Source organism: Neopsephotus bourkii, unplaced genomic scaffold (assembly GCF_033783945.1).
Source record: "Neopsephotus bourkii isolate Nb327-2 ecotype Australia unplaced genomic scaffold, CSIRO-AGI_Nbou_v1 NB_1600, whole genome shotgun sequence".
Classification (NCBI taxonomy): domain Eukaryota; kingdom Metazoa; phylum Chordata; class Aves; order Psittaciformes; family Psittacidae; genus Neopsephotus; species Neopsephotus bourkii.
This window is the reverse complement of record NW_026902076.1, coordinates 1,174,506-1,193,494: the sequence shown is the minus strand read 5'-3', so window position 1 is coordinate 1,193,494 and position 18,989 is coordinate 1,174,506. Positions and strand designations below refer to the sequence as shown.

The 18,989-nt window shown below is 41.1% G+C and overlaps 1 protein-coding gene across 1 annotated transcript in view; it reads left to right on the top strand.

The window, feature by feature from the left end:
- Nucleotides 1-586: 586 nt before the first annotated feature.
- Nucleotides 587-18,989, top strand: part of RP1L1 (RP1 like 1) — a gene marked incomplete at its 3' end in the record, with an annotated part of 39,095 nt that continues 20,692 nt past the window's right edge. The window contains exons 1-2 of the mRNA XM_061372146.1: nucleotides 587-1,251; nucleotides 15,656-16,313. Of these exons, the coding sequence (XP_061228130.1) occupies nucleotides 15,675-16,313 (639 nt within the window). The remainder of the gene's footprint in view (nucleotides 1,252-15,655; nucleotides 16,314-18,989) is intronic.

The window sequence follows — 18,989 nt, the reverse complement described above, 5'->3', positions numbered from 1 at the left end:
TATAGCATGTGAGGAATTGTACCCCAAGGAGCATAGGAGTGTAGACCGCTGTCTCACAGGGTCTATGGTGTTGTCACCTGTGTTCTGTCAGGTATCTTCCACCCATCCTGTGTCACCATACAAGGCTGAGGTGATACTCAGCTGTGCACCATCATCTCTGCATGCTTTTGGTCCAACCCAAAGAAAGCCGAGATGAGGAAGTGGGGATGGAGCCTCAGTGTAATCTGGAGAGGTTTTGGGTGAATGATCATTAACAGGGACTGCAGAGCACATCAGCTTTACAGGCCAGGCAATGTTTTTGTATAAGAAAACATGAGAGTCTTTTGGAAAGGAAGCATTGAAGGTATTGTGCTAAGCATTAGGACATTTGGAGTCTGCACCTGGCCCAACTGTAGAAGAAATACCAGAATTTGAAGATGCCTCTTTTCCCACTGGTGAATGAGGAATAAGGTTTCCCTTTGCCTCTCTGGGGTTGTGATTTTTGTCATTTGTTATCCTTTACAGTGCCCTTTAACATGCCGTGATGGAATATATGAAACTTTCTCCTGGAGTCTGAGTTTTTATGTTTGCTATTCATGAGGTTTTTTTCCAGGCTGGGAGGGACTTTTGCAATCATTTAATCTGATTTATTTACTGCCTATCACAGGCTGGAGACTTAAAACATGGGCTTTGTGATCAGAAAAGGCAAGAAAGGCTCTGACACCAGGAGCCAGCCTTTCAAGCTCGTGACTTAAATGCAGGTGTACTATGTACAGAAGGAGACACTGCGTCAGGCTTGTCAGTCAGCAGAGAGCACAATCCACACAGTGATGCAAATTCCTCAGTCATCAAATCTGTATGAGGAACAAAGAAAAAAAGTACTTTAAAACCTCATTAGTTAATTATCGTCACTGCAGATGGTGCCCAGCTGTAAGCTGCTCATCTTAATCCCATTCCAAGTGGCTACCCTGGGCAGAAGAGTACATTTGCTTCTTTTATCTGGAGAAGTGGTTGAGCATGGGAGCACACGGTGGTGGGGAAAGCTGCAAGAAGAGGAGAGATGTAAAGATTTAGGAAGGAAGGTGGGGACCATTCCCCTGTGCAGGCAGTGACCAGAAGAGTTCCATCTTTCATTTGCAGGGTTGAGAAAAATAAAGAAGGGAGATTTCGCTGCCTGGCTTTTGATCTCAGCTGTGAGTGCTCAAGGGAGGCCTGACCTGGGATGGATTATTGACTTGAGCAAAGCTATGTACCTGGATTACTTTTGCTGTGGTGAGTTGAATTTGCTGTCTGTCCCTCTATTCACTTGTGAATCAATACAGGCAAGAAGAGCAACAAGGGAGATACTGGAGCAATGGAGAACAAGTAGCAGCAGGAGGTCTGATGTTAATATTGATTGCCTTTTTTTCAGTAGCTCTGTTTTCCTTTTTTTACGTCTTTGTTTCTCACTAGGAAAGTCAGATGTGGCTGATGTTCAGGCAGGAGAAATAAGTGTTCATGGAGATAAGAGTTATACTTATGGAGGAAGGTTGCCGACGTGATCAAGCCGTAGCTGGTGGCTATGTTTGGCTCTGTTGAGCAATGCAGGTGTTATCCCTGGAAGATTTCTAAAAGCTGCTTCTGTGTTTTCCTGGGTGGCTTTGCAGTGGGCTCTGGGTCCATCCTTACTGAGGAATTTCCCAAATGAACAGGTCTCTTTTCTGACCAGAGCTGGATCCCAGTTTTCCTAATACAGCTCCCTGCAGCCACTTAAAGTCTCTGCTGTTATTTAGGGTCAGCAGAAGATTGAGTGGATCAAGCCCATAAGAAGATATAGGCTCCTGTGTACAGGGAGGGGACTCGTGGCCATTTTAAGCAGCACTGCCCAGGCAGAGAGCCAGGCTGGCTGCAGTCTTGCACCAATGCTGGTCCCTGATGGGAGAGACTGTGACTTTCACCACAATCCCAGTTGGAGTCTAAGCCAGAATTTCTGCTCTGATTTTCTCTGTAAGATCTAAATTGCCCACAAGGCCCTCTCTTTTCTGTTTGCTTGTTTATTTGTTTTCTTTTTTCTTTATTTCTTTTGTTGGCAACCCCTCTGTCTCTCTAAGTACAGGCTAAAAGGGGGGAGCTTGTGTTTTTTGGCAAATACATGCTTCAGGTCATTAACCCTTGACAGTTCTTCGGCGAATTACTATTAAAAAATGAATTCATTTCTTGGGCTGAAGAGAGGTTCATATAGTTGATGACATAAGGGTCATCAAATCTGACCCCTTGAATAGTACGGAGCACTGAATTTCATCCTGTAGCTCCTGCCTTTTCATTTATGTTTTTTATACATCATGCTAGGGAACTCATAATATCAGCATGGCATATCTGCAGGGACTGAATTAACATGGAAGGGAAAAAGAGGACTGATATAAATTTACCAGGAGGTAAAGCATAGGTCAAGATAGGTCAGCAGCTTATTGAGCCTTTGCAGAGAAGAGCCTGGAAATACCCAGTTGCCTCTTGCTCAAAAACTACCTGGTTTCATCTGTCTGTTATGGAAAAATATTGCCTGGTGGCCATACTCCTGATCTGGGAATTTCTGCATCTCTGTGACTCCTCTTGTAAGGTCTGAAAATACAGTAGGTTCTTGGTCTGTCTATAATGACTATGAATTATTCGTTCTGATGGTGGTCGATTGGTATTTATCTTCTACTCCCCCAGATTGCTCCTTACTGCAACTGAGGGCACAAAATAATGTTTCTATCTCTTGCTTGTTTTTTTGCTTGTTTATTCCCTTGTCCACCCCTTTCTTCTTCCTTTGCTTGCTTTTGGAGCTTTAATAGTTGTTGGCTTTTTTTAATTTCCCCCTGTTCTTTAATTAATCTCCTTGTAAATCATGGCTGTATTCTTATCGTTCCTTGGATAAACATGCACCATTGGCCAGGAGGTGAATTTCATCCTTGTCGATTGTTGTTGTTATTAATTTGTTACTTTTAATCCATTAATGTAAAGGACAGACCAGCTGCACATTCAAGCGTAAAATGTTGCTTATAGAGCCTAAGTGGTTTTAACATGTTAAAATATCAGTTTGGAGAGATGAACAATGGAACTCTTCATCTCTTCCCTTCACAGTGCAATTTTTCCCCCAGATTCTACTCTTCCTTGAATACAGAAACCAGTTTTCTTTTTTCCCCAGTCTGGTTTTAAATAACCTGTGAGAAGGGGTTTCTACTACTTTATTTAAGGTTATTCCCATCTAAATGACCTCACTTGCCCTTTTTTCAGTTTTGTCCCATCACGTCTATTTATAACCTCTTGCTCTACATTAAGTGATTCCTCTGTATGCCTAGGAAGAATTAGTGCCTTAACATTTAACCATGCAGTGAATGAAAAACACAGGAGAAAATCAAGACCCAGGAGCAGCTGGTGGCAGAAATGCTGGTTCAGAAAAGACTTGATTTCATCTATTTATGTAGTGCCTATACTCATCAGCTTCCCCTCATCCTAACTTATCTCCTGGCTTGCAGCACACAGTCATTCCTCATTGTTCACTTACAAGGGCTGAGAGCTCTTAACAATGGAGATCCTACTTCTTCCTTGGCTCTCAGCTTCATCCTGACTGCCAGCTCTTTTATTTTCCCCGAGGCATTACTTGGCCAAGCAACGTATATTTAGTGCTTTCAGTATTTTTTTTTCCTCCCTCCTTCATCTAACCAACCCTCAATCATTTTGTTGCTTTTCTCTAAAACCTCTCAAAATTGTCATCATCCTGCAGGCTTGTGGCTGTCCAATGTTACCCTCAGTCTTCCTCCTCCTGCAGGGCATGGAAGCTTGTTGCCTTATTTTCTTAGGTGTTTTCACTGTTGTTGGTGCCCTGGATTGCGTGAGAAGAGTCCTGTGTGTACTTAAAGGCTTAGCAGGAAAGGTGGGCTACCGAGATGGTGATGCAAGTCCTTCCATGCTTGGTTCAGAGCAGCTCACCCAGAAACAATGCACTTTTGTCAGAAATTGGCTTGAACTCTTTCTTTTTATCTTTTTGTTTGTTTGTTTGTTTGTTTTTGCTTTAACAAGGTAGCATAAATGGACTGTATCAGGACCAAAGAGACAAAGGTGGTGTTCCTAGTGCTGTTCCTGTAGCCGAATCAGTGTTAGTGGGCAAGTCACTTGACCTGTCAGTACCTCAGTTTCCCTTTTGACCATTATCTGTCTGTTCTGTCTGATGCTCTGGGAACTGTGAGTATCGCTTATGTTTGTGAAAATACAACTGAAATGGAGAGAAAGCCTAAGCACTGCAGGCTTCCAAAGCTGCCTGCTTTCTACCCACTCTGTGATGGGCTCTGGTTGGGTCTCAGCATCCACAATGTGCTTGGAAGCACCCAACCTTGGATATCTGCCGATGGCATATGCAGGACCACCAGGATGTTGCCCAGCCAGGAGTTTGGCTTGCATTACAGCATCCGGAGAGCAGAGGTGACCTCTTCGTGAGCATGTGCGTAATCATAGCATGGTGGTGGGCAAGTCTGCTCCTGACAGCAAGCCTGGGCCAGTGCTGGCTGGTGATGTGGATGTCCCAACATGTGCGTTTACTGTCAGCCACCTCAGCAGCAGCTTTGGAGCACTGCTAGAATCCAAAGGAGCAATAAATCTGTAGAAATGATATCTGTTTATTTGACAGATCTGATGCACGTCCCAGAGCCACATTGTGCCAGCTCTACTCCTTAACTACTGTCAGTTCAATAAATAATAAGTTTAGTGGAACATTTTTTGTCCTACTTGAGGGAACATTCACTGCCTCATCAAAGTTTATACAAGCTGCTCACAGGTTTCTTTTGCTTAGTGACTTGGTGTCTTCATATTTCATTATTTGTGCATTAGCTGACCAGCCTTAGTCACCTAGTGTCATCTTTGTTTCTTGACTACACAAGCCAATCTCCTGTCACTGAGATCTGGCCATGAGGTCTTGCAGGGAGGTAGTTCTGACTTGCCCTCCATGAACAGCTCAGCAAGCCCATAAGCACATTTGGCAGATGCCCTAGCCATTAAAGTTCAGGCAAAGTGAACACTGAAGTAAAAAACATGTGGCACTTTGCCAACCCATGGGGAAAAAAAAATCGGCACCAATAATCTTCAGTATATTTTGCAGTACTTTTCCAGAGCTACTCTCTTCTTGTTGGGGATTCATTTACCCATTTCAACACATTACCACTTTAAGCTTCTTCAAAGGCATGCAAAGCCTCTTAATAAATAATCTTGCTATTTCTTATCACATCTGCCTGAGTGAGAGACAGGACAAATAGGGCAGCATTCACATCTGAATCCAGGTCAGGATCAGATGGAGGCTGGGATATGGTGATGATGAAGGACCAGGTAATGACTGTGGTGTTGTATGAGCTCTGCCTTAACTCCTACAGGCTTTAGAAGATGTGTGTTAGGATGGGTATGAGGCCAAGGAAGGGAGGTGCACAGCAACAAGAAGGACTACATGTCTCCCTGTGCTTTCACATATCATCTTTTGCCACAGTACCTGAACACTTTCTGCTCTGTGAATTGTGAGGTGTGAGCTGAACTGGCCAGCCTTGGCAATTTCAGGAGAGGTAGGAGCAAGAAAGGAGACGGTGAAGATCTTCAGAGCTTTTGAGGGTGGCGAGGGCAAATACAAAAATGTGGAAAAACAGAGGGAAACCACCAGATTGCAGAAAGGAAGAACCTTATAGGCAGGGTTTTTAATAGACCTTGCATAATATTGTGAAAGCTGGTTAAGTTTATAAAGGTTGAGATAAGCTAGCTCAGAAATTGATAGGTGTTTTAGCAGGAAAGGATGGCAGGAGATTTTGGAGAGGTTACAGCCATGAAACTGTAAGATTTGGCAACAATCCAGATGAGAGTATCTGGTGTGAAGGAGATGTAGGTGTTGAACACGACACAGAGATTGTGAATTTGAGTGTTATACAAGCGCAGGTTATTCACAGCAAGGAGGGAAGGGGGAGGGAAAGGTTTGTGATGAAAGATAAGGAGGTGTTTTTTTAACCGCGATAAAAGTGTTGGCAGATCCACATCTGGGATATAGCTCAGAGGAAGGGTAGGGGAGACCCAGCAGTGGAAACCTACACCTGCTACCATGAATGTGGAGAATGATGTCACCAGATGACATCACAGGGAACACGATGTCAAAAGGAGAGAGCATGAGGATGATGAAGAATTACCAGGGCATTCAGAAAGGGTGTGGAGGGAGGCATCAGACGTTGGCCAGTCTCTTACAAAGAAGACCACCTTTCTTATTAACCCCTTTAGGTACTGGAAGGCTCTAAGGTCTTCCCAGAGCCTTCTCTTCAGGCTGAACAAGCCCAGCTCTCTCAGCCTGTCTTCGTGACAGAAGCACTCCAGCCCTCAGACCATCTTTGTGCCTTCATCTGAACTCATTCCAATGCTCCACGTTCTTCTTATGTTGGGGCCCCAGAGCTGGATGCAGGACTGCAGGGGGGGGGGCTCTCACCAGACCAGAGCAGATGGGAAGAATCCCCTCCCTCGACCTGCTGGTCATGTTGCTGGTGATGCAGCCCAGGACACTGTTAGTTCCTGGGCTGCAGTGCACACTGACTGGTCATGTTGAGCTTAAGATAGATTTAATCTGAGACATCCAGTTCAGGATGAGATGAGCACAGCCTAAAAGACATCATATCTTTCTGGCAATGCTGAAGGAAGGCTAGAGTGATTGTCTCAAGTAGAGACATTACAGACATCCACATCAAGCTGAAATATCCTATGCTGGTACAATATATTTGTCCCACAGTGCCCAGCCATTGGATGATTCTTGTCCTTGCTCCTTCCTGCATCTAATCTCTCTGACCCTTCTTAACGTTAAGCAGTTGTGGAGCCACCTGACCGTACTACCCCACCAGAACAGTTTGTTCTTCCAGAATGGCCCCAACACATCTGGGAAGGAGTGTGCATGTAGGAAATACCCACCATTGTCACACAGCTGGCAGCAAAGAGAAAGCATTGTCCTTTCTGCTCCTGCTCAATGCCCCAAAAGAGCAGGTGTTCAACAAGCACCAATCCCAAGAGATCTTACAAGCTCCAGTGAGTGAGTCCTGCTGGCTCATCTGATCTGAGAATCTGGCACTGAGATTCAATAGAAGGAGAAAAGAAAGAACATTTTATTGTGCTAAAAGCGTAGGCAAGCAAAAGTTGCAGAAATCACCAAATTTAGACTTTGGCTGGGGTACCAATATTAGCAATGTTACCCTTGATGAGAGGTCAAAGTTCTGCTGACATGAATTAAAATCAAGAATAAATAAAATTGAAAGGATGTAAATCTTGGGGGTAGAGCAAAAGTAGCGGAAAAAGCAGATCATTAGTAAATAAAAAAGGAGGACAATGATTCAAAATTGGCTGAGTTATTGAATGCTTTTAAAAAAAAAATCTCTCTTAAAGAAGAAAACTATATGAGAGGAGCTTGGACAGGATTTAAAGTGAGGAAGGAAGTCACTGTAAAGAAAAATGTAATTGATAAAGAACAAGTGGAGGAATCCCTGAAAAAAAATTGGAAGGCACATATCAGCTGTGCTGATCTTGTTGACCTGTTGGACTTTAGGGAATGAATTGAGAAACCAAGTGTATCATTTCCCAAATGCAGCTGATGCTAAATGGGATGAATAAAGGAGAAAGGACTGGGATAATATCCCTGGGTTTTTTTCCCTAATACCCAAAGCCAAAAGGGGAGAGTCACTCTAGGTGAGACATTGTGTCTTCTAATATAATAGAACAAATGTTAAGGCAGAAATAAGTGCACAGCTGTATGGCACAAGAATTGTAGTCAAAAGGCCAAATAAATACAGGATGCCAGAGAAACTTGACTGCTTCTACTGTTTATCAGATTTAAAAGTGTTTAATTTGGCTTGGAAAATTATTTAAAAGCATTTTAGAAGATACATTTTTGGATGAATAAAAGCTGTCTTCAGATTCAGTTATAAATATATTGAAAAAGTGAGAAAGAATGACTATGCTTATTGAAATGTGGAGTGATCTGACTGGATTTAATGTATTTTGAAATAATTTCTAAAGAGTGTAAAAATGTACTAATGAAAATTAAAATTGATAATCATTTGGAAGGAACAGAGGTCACATATAAAAGGTTTAATAATACCAAGTAAAGATTTGTTGCAAAGGGAGAATTGGAAGTGATAGTGGTGTAGAGGAAATTAACTTGTGCCTTATGGTGAATGACAACAGTGGGATCCAAGTGGTTGTTTTGCTGCACATATGGGTAGCCCTACGCTGAACTTGGGACATATGTGCCTGTATGTTTACAGAGTTGGGCACTGTCCTGAGGAAGAAGGATTGGAGTGGGTGTCATGGAAGCTGGAAAAAAAATTTCCAATGCCTGCTGTTGCTGGAATCTCCAGTGAATTTCTCTTATTGACATATAGCCTTTAGCTGTCAAGTCCAGAACCAGCTATAGATTGAAACCTCTTTAAAGCTTGTGGTGACTTTCTTAGTTTCTCTCTCAGTAACTGACTTCAGGGTGACACATTTTAGGCATGCCTTGTCCTAGTTTTTGTGCATATCCCTAGTTCTTCAGCTGCTCACCGTAGTCAGCTGTTTTGTTACTGACAGCTGACTACTCACATAATCAGCTTTGCTCAGCCTCTTTCTTGATTCCCCTTTGCATACAGGAAGATGAGGAAGCAAAGCTTAGATTGTTAACAGGAGTTGGTTGTATATGAGTTAACCAGTCTTGGAAATCTCAACTGGTTGTCTATATCCTCTTTGAAGATGGAAGTAGTCCTGAAATGACAGATGAAGTAGACACCTTGTGTGGCTGTGATCACATTAACCAAGAGACTTGCATACCAGACAGCCTTCCTGAGAAGGCAAAACGACTGCTAACATCCTGCTCAACCCATGCTTAATCCTTGTGATACATGTATGTTCTTGTGATCTTGTTCCTTTCACATAGTCAGTTGTGTCAATTCCAGGTTTGAATTTGGCAAGCTGCTCCAATCTTGCCATGCTGTCTTCTCCACCTGATGTGACAAATAATACAACTCTTTATCAGTTTCCTGGCACAAACATATGAATCAGCTTGAATATAAAACTTCAAGCTCACATCAAACGAAAATGCAAAGTTATTTTCCCCAATCTTGCCAGAAATGTGAGTAAAGGGCAGTGCAGGTTACTTAAACCCCTGGATATTTAAAACAGCTATACCCTTAGGAAGTGCCTGACTATGGCAGTAGAAATACTCTCCAAAACAAAACCCTTGTCTACAGCTTCTAGGGGTATTACTGAACTGTATGCAGTCTGAAACACCCAGGTGGAACTGTTGCTGTTGGAACCTGTTGCAAAGATGCTGTAATAAGGACTGTGTCACAGAGTTGTTACTTTGACAGACCATAGCTGGGTGTTGAACAGTATGTGGCAGAACTGGCCTCTCTGCCTCTGGTTTCTTAAGCCCTCGGTTTCATTTTAGGAAAGAGAAATCCTACATTTCTTTAGCAAAAGATAATCAGTTCTCTGTATTAGGGCTTCTCCTTTCAGTGGAAGATTGCTTTAATTTCACATTGGACTGATGAGCAGCATCTCAGGGGAGCTCTCACAGTATGACTGTATTGAGGAGCTCTGAGAAATGATTGATGGGATACATAGTGGAAGAAACAACAAATGGGAACCACCATGTCCCTGTATCTTATTGCCCACCAAGAGAACCTAGCACATTCTCCATGTGTTGTCCATCGTCTTATTTTATTATGTTGTACTCATGTACAACTATCCTTATGTTTCATCCTAAGCAGAAAGTACATTTCATAACCCAGGTTTCTGAATGAAGCCTCAGTATAGAGGACCCAAGCTGGGCAAGGTCTGTCTGGTCTGAGGTCCTGATCCTGTAACCAGATCTTTATGACTCAGTCCTTATTCTCTGAACTGCTTATGATATCATGAGCTTTGGTCTTCACCTTCATAAATGCACCTCTTATTTGCATGGTGAGTGTGAGTCTTGGCAAACTAATAATATTTTTCAACTGTATTTTACTTCACATTGAAGGGACTCAAGTTCATAAGTAAGTCCATGAAGACTGTTGTAGAGGTATTGTCTACAGAATAAATGCTTTTAAAAGCCAGGAACATTGGAAGAAAACCATCTAATTTTTTTGGCAAATTCAAAGGGTTTTCTTTCTTTGCGACTCATGGTTGATGGCTGAAAAGGTCATCTAGAAAAGGAGGGAGATTTGTTGCAGGTGAATCTGATCCGTGAGACTAATTCTTATCCTGTAGAAAGCTGGGCTCCTTGGTTACCTATGTTAAGTGCAACATAATCCTTTGCATTAAATGATGTAGCTGGAAACGCAACTTGGACTGCTGTGCTTTGAAGATTGACTTGTTTCAAACTGATATGGACCCAAATAAATTAAAAACAGTACAATATTGTTTTGTTTTGTTTTTTAATTAAAAAAAAAACCCAAAACAAAGCCCCCACCACATCCCTTCAAAGGCCCAGAAACAATCACAAAAATCCCTCACCTACTAAGATCTGCCTCACACTTATAAATTAGTATTTAATTTTCTTTAAATAAAATCCAGTAATTACACAGGGGAAGAACTAATGTTCAAGTAGTTAAAGGTGTAGTATTCTAACAGATCACAGAAAACTTCTCTGATGATGAAACAGCTCAAATTGCTATGGAGGATGGATCATATTAAACTGGCACTTCGCTAGATCTTAATTACCACATGAGCCTGAGCCAAGGAGAGTGCAAACAACCTTTGCTAAATAGCAGAATAAACTAGGCTGGAAGGGGCTTTGGAGATTCTCCGGTCCAACCACACACAGCAGTGCCCAGTAGATGAGGATGCTCAGCTGAGTTTTTAATATCTCCAGGGTTGGATATTCCTCCACCTCTTAGATCCCAGTCTTTGATCACCATTATGAAGAATTTTCTCTAATACCTAAATGGTATTCTGAATGCTGCCACTTGTATCTGCCACATCTTAATGCTTTACTATACACTTCCGGGAAGAGTCTGTCTCTTTTTATACCATGCCTATACCATGTCCTAGACAATGATATGGATGACTCCAAATCTCTTCTCCATGATCAATGATTCCAGTGCTGTCATCCTCCCCTGCACATCATATGCTCCTATTTTGACCTATCATCTTGTTGCCCTTTGCTGGACTCACTCCAGTATGCCAGTATCTTTCAAGTCCTACACAGAATTCGATAATCCTTTTCAAGTAATTTTAAGTTACAAATAAATTGAAGGAAAAAAAATATAATTTACCTTTTTTTTTTGTTTGTTTCCAGAAAATTCTTAAATAATCACAGGTAAATGGGTTCACTGCCTTCAAATTCAATGCTTTTCTCTTCTATGAATCAAACATCACTACTTTGGTAATTTTCCATACAATACTTTGTCTTGGTCAGACCATAAATACCCTTTGTTAACAAGATCACTTTGACATTTTAAAATATATTTTTCTTTCTCAAAAAGGGCACAGAACAAATTAAAATGAGCCTTTTTAGAGAAAAATGATTAGATCATACAAAACAATGATTCTTCTTTCTTGCTAGAAACTCACACCTTTTCTGGGAAAATTTTCAAATGAAATAGTCTTGTTCATGATTTCTCTGTAACACACACCTGGATTTTTCAACCAGCTCCATTCCAAATGTTAATGTTGACCTGTAATTTTTTCTTCTGTCTGCAAGAAATGACTTTGTAAAAATGGAAGCTACAATTATTCGTTGGTAAGAGAAACTTCCAGTAAAAGTCTGCAAACTAATTTATTAACAAAAACCATACAAAAATTGTCACTAGGCATATTCAGGCTAGGAAAAAAGTAGAGGTGTTTAGCACTAAGTGGGATTAACTACTGGAACTCTTGCTGCTGGACAGGGTAGACCCTGAGTAATTTATAGTATCTAAGTCAAGTTTGGATGCTCCTCATGAAAGCATTCTCATCTATAACCAATAGGGTTAGACCAATAGACTTTGTTTTCAGTTCATTGAGTCAAGTTCGTTACCATCTCTCCTGCCTCAGCTCAGGCACTTTCCAGAGTGGTACCTGGATTTCTTTCCTTTTTTGTCCCCAGCAGAGAGAAGGCTGCAAAAAACCCCCTTGGAGATAACAACCGTAGTGTGAGGGACAGAAGGTAAAGGCTGATGTGTGCTGCAGATGTATTGGCTAAGGGTTCACCTAATGAATGCTCAACCACATGCATGTTATTTGTCACTCTTATGTTGCTTGGCTGTTCTTATTTCATCCAAGACTCTGACATCTGCCATGATCTTAGAATCATAGGATAGTTTGGGTTGGAAGGGACCTTCAAAGGTCATCTATTCCAAACCCCCTGCTATGGCCAGGGACATCTTCCACTAGATCAGGCTGTTCAGAACCACATACAGCCTGGCCTTAAATGTCTTCAGGGATGGTGCAGCTCAATCTCTCTATGCAACTTGTTCCAGTATTTTACCATCCTGATTGCAAATTAGGACTCGCCAGATTTTACTATTAAGACCGTATTTCACTGGAAAATTGTTATGAATCTGTACCCCAACTAAGTGACTATCAACCAGCTGAGAAGTAACAAACATGTACAGAAATCCTCAAGGACTACCATTATCTTTACTTTAGCTCCATCAATTTCCCTGGAGTTTCCCCAAAGGTAAATCTGATTCCAAAGTATTGTTGCTGAGTGGGTGAGTTCATGAGTAGGGTGGCTCTAGAAAGTTTTCCAGATCTCAGCAGGCTTTTATGCAAGAGGAAAATGTTACCTCTTTGGCCTTGACTGTGTTCTCACTTATACTGGTATGGTTTCAGAGGAGTGTCACTGAGTCAGATTTATACCTGTGTTACGTAGACACAAGCAAGAGAAGGATTGGGCAAACTGTTCCTAAAGCTCCAGTGGATTTGAGAGCCTTCTTCAGCAGCTTAGGTAGCTTTTCTTTCTATCCTTAGCAACACAGTCCTGATTAACCCTGCAAGCTGTGGTCAGTCATTTTGAGGACAGTTTGACTGACAGCATGTAACTTGGCAATGCATTTCCCTGCTCTGTCCAGTCCATTAGACCCTAGAGGTTGTTGGTTGGCTCTGTTGGGTTTGTTTAGTTGTTTTGTTCATTTATTTTTAATTTCTTGGATATTCTATAAGAAAAAATCATCTTGAGCAAGAGACATGAAGTATTTCAATGTAAGTATGAAAATATGCATTGAGACTTCTCTTGTAAATATCTGTATCTATACACTGTATCTATACACTATAAAAAGATGTATTTGGGCAAGATAACCATTTTTGTTGCCTTGCCAGTATGGTATAGAATCCCTTTACCATTCTGAAACTTCAAATGGACAATACAAAACTTCTCCGTGAAGGAACTGTTTCCATTTCATGCAAGGTTTGTGTGGAAAGCTTGCTTTTCACGTATGTACTACTTCTTAAAAGAAGACAGACCATCTAGGCCTGGGTGGGTAACCAACTCTATCACCAAAGACTTAAGGGGCAATATTCCTTTACACTGCTGATCCCTTAACAATCTTGTAAAATTATTCCTAAAGAAAATTAGTATTGGGAACATATGATACAATTTGTGCTGTTTTTTTTTTTTTCTTTACTTCTTACAGTATGATTTAAAAACTTGAAAAAAAAAAATAGAATAAATCTTTGGGAAGCAGTTAGATTTCTGGGAATGCAGCCAATATATTGTAGACCACCATTTGTCCAGGGACTACAATTTGGATAATGGATTTGTTTGGAAATTATGCTGCTGATATCTGAAAGCTATAATGTGGGACTCATGGAGAAAAAGCTAAAGCTACCTTTCTGAAAGCTGTTGAAAAATAGAGAAATTAGGTATGTTTTTTCCTGGAAGATAGGCTGATGGATTGACCTTTACCTGGGAAATAAATAAGTGAATAATCTCTTGGTGAAATATGTACATGAAGAGAATAAATCATATTGAAATCTTTGTCAGTGTGCATGGATATAAAAAAGCAGACATTTGTCAAAATAATAATCTTTCAAATTGTGCTTAATGTGTTTTCTCAACTAGCTGAGCTTAAACTTCCATTTATTGCAGGAGTGAATTTGCTGTCATACAAAGCGCACAAATATTTCACTTGAGAGTAGCACAATGTGAAAATGATGGTTTAGTTTTAAAATGTGGATAAAATCAACATTTACAGATTTTGAATGCTGCCCCTCTGTGATCAGTGACAAAACTCCCATGAATTACAGTGGTCACCAAACTGGTCCTTCAAAGAATAATTTGTGAGTAGCATGACAGTTTTCTTGAAACTAGAACTTTATTCAGCTGGTGCAAGGAGCAAACTGAAGGAAACTTGCTATTAGAAATACATTTATTGTTTTCTAACTCATTTGTGAACATTAAACTAATTTTTTTATTGTGAGAGACTTTTTTGAAGTTGCCATAAAAAACTGCTATCAACTACGAACATAATTTGAAAGTAATTTGAATGTGGGTGTTTGTAGCCAGAACCGTCTTCTGCGAGGTACAAGAAAAGCTATGGTACTCCTTACTAATTCAAGCAGTTTGCTGCCTATCTGTGAGCAGTAACTTCTAATCAGAAGATGACATCTCTAAATGCCATTTTTGAGAGTCTCCATTTAAGTTTAAATAATCAACTCAAAGTGAACTGTGGAGTAATTGCTCATACTAATGGAATAGACATCTGTCATACTCATTGCAGCCAATATTTTAGTGGGTTTTAAATAGTAGCGATGGGTTTTTTTTGACCCTGTCAAAACCAACATGTCTTCCTTTTTGGCATTGTATTTTCATTCAATTCACGGTCTGAATTTTTTAGTGGTTGACTTCCAAGACAATGCATTTGATAAGGGCAAGTAAGAAAGAGTAGTCCAGTTTCTTCTTCACTTGTCTCCACCATAGCAAAGACATTAAAAATACTTGGGCACCAAAAGGTCAGGTTCAACCACCAGACTTAAACATCAAAGTCAGCTTAGCTTTTAAAGTGAAGGATCCATCTGCTCTGACACAAAGTGTGCAGATTGCTCTCCTCAGGTTTGTCCTTACTGGGCTGATTTCAAATATTCCATTGTTTAGCAGAATCAACCTTTGTAGTTTTTTTTTCTGTAGAGGTCTTGTGATATTTCTTACTGTTATCTGTTTGCATAGCTGCCATGGATTTTCATTCAGACCTTACCTGAGAGCACTATGGCATGACCATGCCCAGCTGTTCTGAAACCAGGCTATTCTGCCCCTTGGTACGCTCAGGACTAGTTGTGTACAATTTGCAGTCACTAAATGAACCAACTCAATAGGGTTTTGTTCTGCACCACTTCATGGGGTTAAAGGGTTGCATAAGAGTATTGGTGCTCTTCTTGCAAAAATAAAACTGAAATAATCACTGGCTCTGATAGTTTCAGAGAAAACCTCAAAAATATAAGCAAGGAAGATACAAAACTGACAACAATATACAAATATCAGGTTTTGTGGGTTTCTCATGGGGTCTGACTCATTCTTTTTGTGTCTCAGAGGCTGTTAATTTGCACTGAATTTGCACTGGCATCTGCAGAACAAGTATGGTTTAACTGTGAGGACCAATGAGCTCATAACTCCGTGTCAGTACAATCTGATTGTGATCAAGCATAGACGGTAAAACTGTTGTGAGGAAAACAAATGTTGCATGACTCAAACAAACACTACTCTATTTATTTTCTCTTGTAGCTACCATTAAGCAAGAGGGATGACTCAGATACCTGCTGACTACCTGTCAACCACCAGCTCCTACAACTATGAGCAGCCCCTTACCTCTGTGGCTCGGACAAGCACTGTCACCAAGGTACTTCCAGCCAAAAAAATAACCTTCTTCAAGAGTGGAGATCCTCAGTTTGCAGGAGTCAAGATGGCCATCAACCAGCGAAGTTTCAAGAGCTTCAATGCACTCATGGATGACCTCTCTCATCGGGTCCCACTGCCATTTGGGGTACGGACCATCACCACCCCACGGGGAATACATTGCATCAGTGAGCTGGACCAGCTAGAGGATGGAGGATGTTACCTTTGCTCCGACAAGAAATATGTCAAGCCTATTAGCATTACTTCTGGGGGACACAGGCCAGGCCCTCCACGAAGCGGTCGTCCCTCCAGTACCTTGAGAAGAGCAGCTCAGGAGGGCAAGTTTGAAGATTATTCCACACCTTTCACTCAGCATGGCCCCAGAATACCAAAGAAGATCACACTAGTTAAAAATGGAGAAAGTGGTTTTCGTCGATCAATCATCTTGAACCGCAGAAATGCCAGGAGTTTCAAAACACTCCTGGATGAGATTTCTGAGATCCTGCAGTTCCCAGTGAAGAAGCTCTACACTGTTGATGGGAAGAAGGCAAGTATCTCTGATACCTGGTGCTGGTCAGTTATTCTAACAGGTATTATCACATCAATGTTTGCATTCCCTATGATGCCAATGCTTTAGCTCATGGGGCCAGTGCTTTATCCACATCATCTTAATCCTTTGGGCTTGTGTACTTACTTCCCCTTTAATTACATGAAGGGATGATGTAGAAGAATCTTGTTCAACCATTCAAGAACTTCATACATCAGATACTGTTTTAGGTCAATGGCATGCAACTTCTGACAGAAGTCCAGAAGCTCAATGTTTTGCAGCTGGGTATAAAACCTCAAATAAATGTCTAATAATGGGGTTTCCCACCCTCTCCTAGGAGGAATGTCCCAACAGAGGCTATACCTAACAACTGGAATTCAACAGAATAACATGGCCCTTTGGTGGCATCTTGCAGTTGCATAGGTCCTAGCAGAATAGGGTCCTGCTCATGATGTGGCAGCGTCAGCATTATGGTAATATAAGTAATAAATGCATAAGTAATTAAGGTACGAGTGGGATCAGGAGATACATCTGTACTGATGACTTGGTGAATGTGCCGATTAGGATTGACTTACAATAAATTCAGGGCATGACAACTCCTTTGTTCTTCTGCTCCCAAACTAATTTCCTGACAAAACTAAGATTCTCCTTATTTCTTCTCCATCTCCTTGTGATGCAGACTAATTTGTATTTCTATTTCTTCTGAAGAGGTCTCACATGTTAGCCTGACTTGTCCCTGGCAATGCAGCTGAGCAGAGCAGTTACCCTGCTCCTTGCCACTTTTTCCACCTTTACAGTACTGTGTGCCAGCTCCTCAGTGGTAACATTACAGCCATTTGTGGTGTCACATTCTGAAGCAGATGACTGACGTGACTTGGGTTCAAATGACCCACTATCCAGGAGGGGAAAGAGTGTGGAGGAGTGTATTTAGCCCAGATAATTTTGACCTGGAAAAGGGACAAGAGTGTGCAGCTATTAAGGAGAGAGGGAGGGGATAATGGTGCCTGGAGCTACCTTTCCTGGTGGAGGCAACATGTCATCACAGTGCTTTCTATTTGCCTACCACTCTGGAAAGAGCTTCCTGTTCTCAGCTGAAGGATCCAAGGAAAAAGTCCTTTTTGAACATCCTGCTGCTTAAGCTTTCCCAGCCCTACTGGTCCAGAAGCTAAAAGAGTGTCAAGCTGACTGCAGTAAGAGATGAGATGAAATATCAGGGAAAGGATTTTGCCACTCCACATATGCAGGTCAAATGAAACTGCAATCTTGCTGAGAAACTGAGGGTTTATGAAAAGGGACCCAGGAACAGGAAAGAAAACTTAGCTGTGGGCAACCCAAGCATGGCCTAGGAAAAACAAATAGATAATTCATCTCCCCAAACTTTTTGACCTAAAAGTCAGTTGGCTAAGTCCAAGATAAGCAAGCTGGTTACCTTATTGAGGGATTTGTCTTTTCTAAGTGTGTCTAGAGCCTGTGTTTCTCCTAGTAACAGAGTAAAAAAGAAAAGGCTCACTTGCAGGCAACTGCATGGTAATAGGCAAGACAATTCCATGCCCTAGGCTATTTCGGCAGTCAATGGAAAGAAATAGGTACTTCAGACAGGTACTTTCCAAGTAACTATCTAAATGACTGTGGATATATGGAGCTGGATTAATTTCAGATTCAGCTACCTGCATGTCAGTGTCTAAATGTTTCCATAAGTGACTAAAGTGGGTAAGCCCCCATATAGCTGTTGGGACTAAGCTGACAGTCCAATGAACTTGGAGCTGATCAAAGAAAGGTGTCTAGATGGCTTCAGAATCAGTTAGATTATTTTTTTCATTAAGTTTCTATCCATTTATTTGCAAGTTTGCTGTGTACCACAGCTACAACTGTTCTACTAAAAACATGTTACAGCAGGACCTCATCCTTCTCTTCTTCATCGTGTGAAATTCTTAGCATCTTCCCTGGTTTGGTCTTGGCCCAGAACAGTGTCCCAACAGTTTAGATTTAGGGCCAGGGAGTATTCACTGTAAGTAGATTGGATTTGGCCAGTCTGTGTTTGAGCAACCAGGCTATTTCAGTTGACCTCTATTCTGAAGAAAAGAGTCTGGCACTGCTTGTTTTACTACTACATATGCATCCAACTCAAATTAAGAAAAAAACAAAACAAAAGCCAACCCTAATCCTGCTACAAAGATGTGTTATAAATTATGGATAAGTATTTTATTTTGTTACTGATCGCTCCAGTTTTCAAGACTTGGACTCCTGTTCAGTCCACATGGAGATAATAATCTTGGCTAGTGGTAGTGGCTTCCTCTTCAGTTCTTACATTTTTGAGACTTTTCACTCATTTCTCTAATGGAAAGTTTTGCCTTCTGCTTTCTAACGCAGTCTCAATGTTCTCCTTGTGATTCTTAAATTACTTTCCCACAATTTTCCTTCTATTCATTTTAAGCACCAATATTTTATCTGAGATATGTACTAAGATGTACTATTGTCAGTATTCAACCTTCATCCTTCTTTCCATATAAATGTATATGCAGTTATTTTTTACATTTTTGAGCTCTGCAGTAATGGTCACCCTGTTTTCTGTTCTCTCAGAGTCATATTTCATTCCAACGTGCCAATATGTAGCAAGACACAGCTAGAATGACACTGGTACTAACTGACCAGAAGCGGTCACTGTGGAGTATTTGA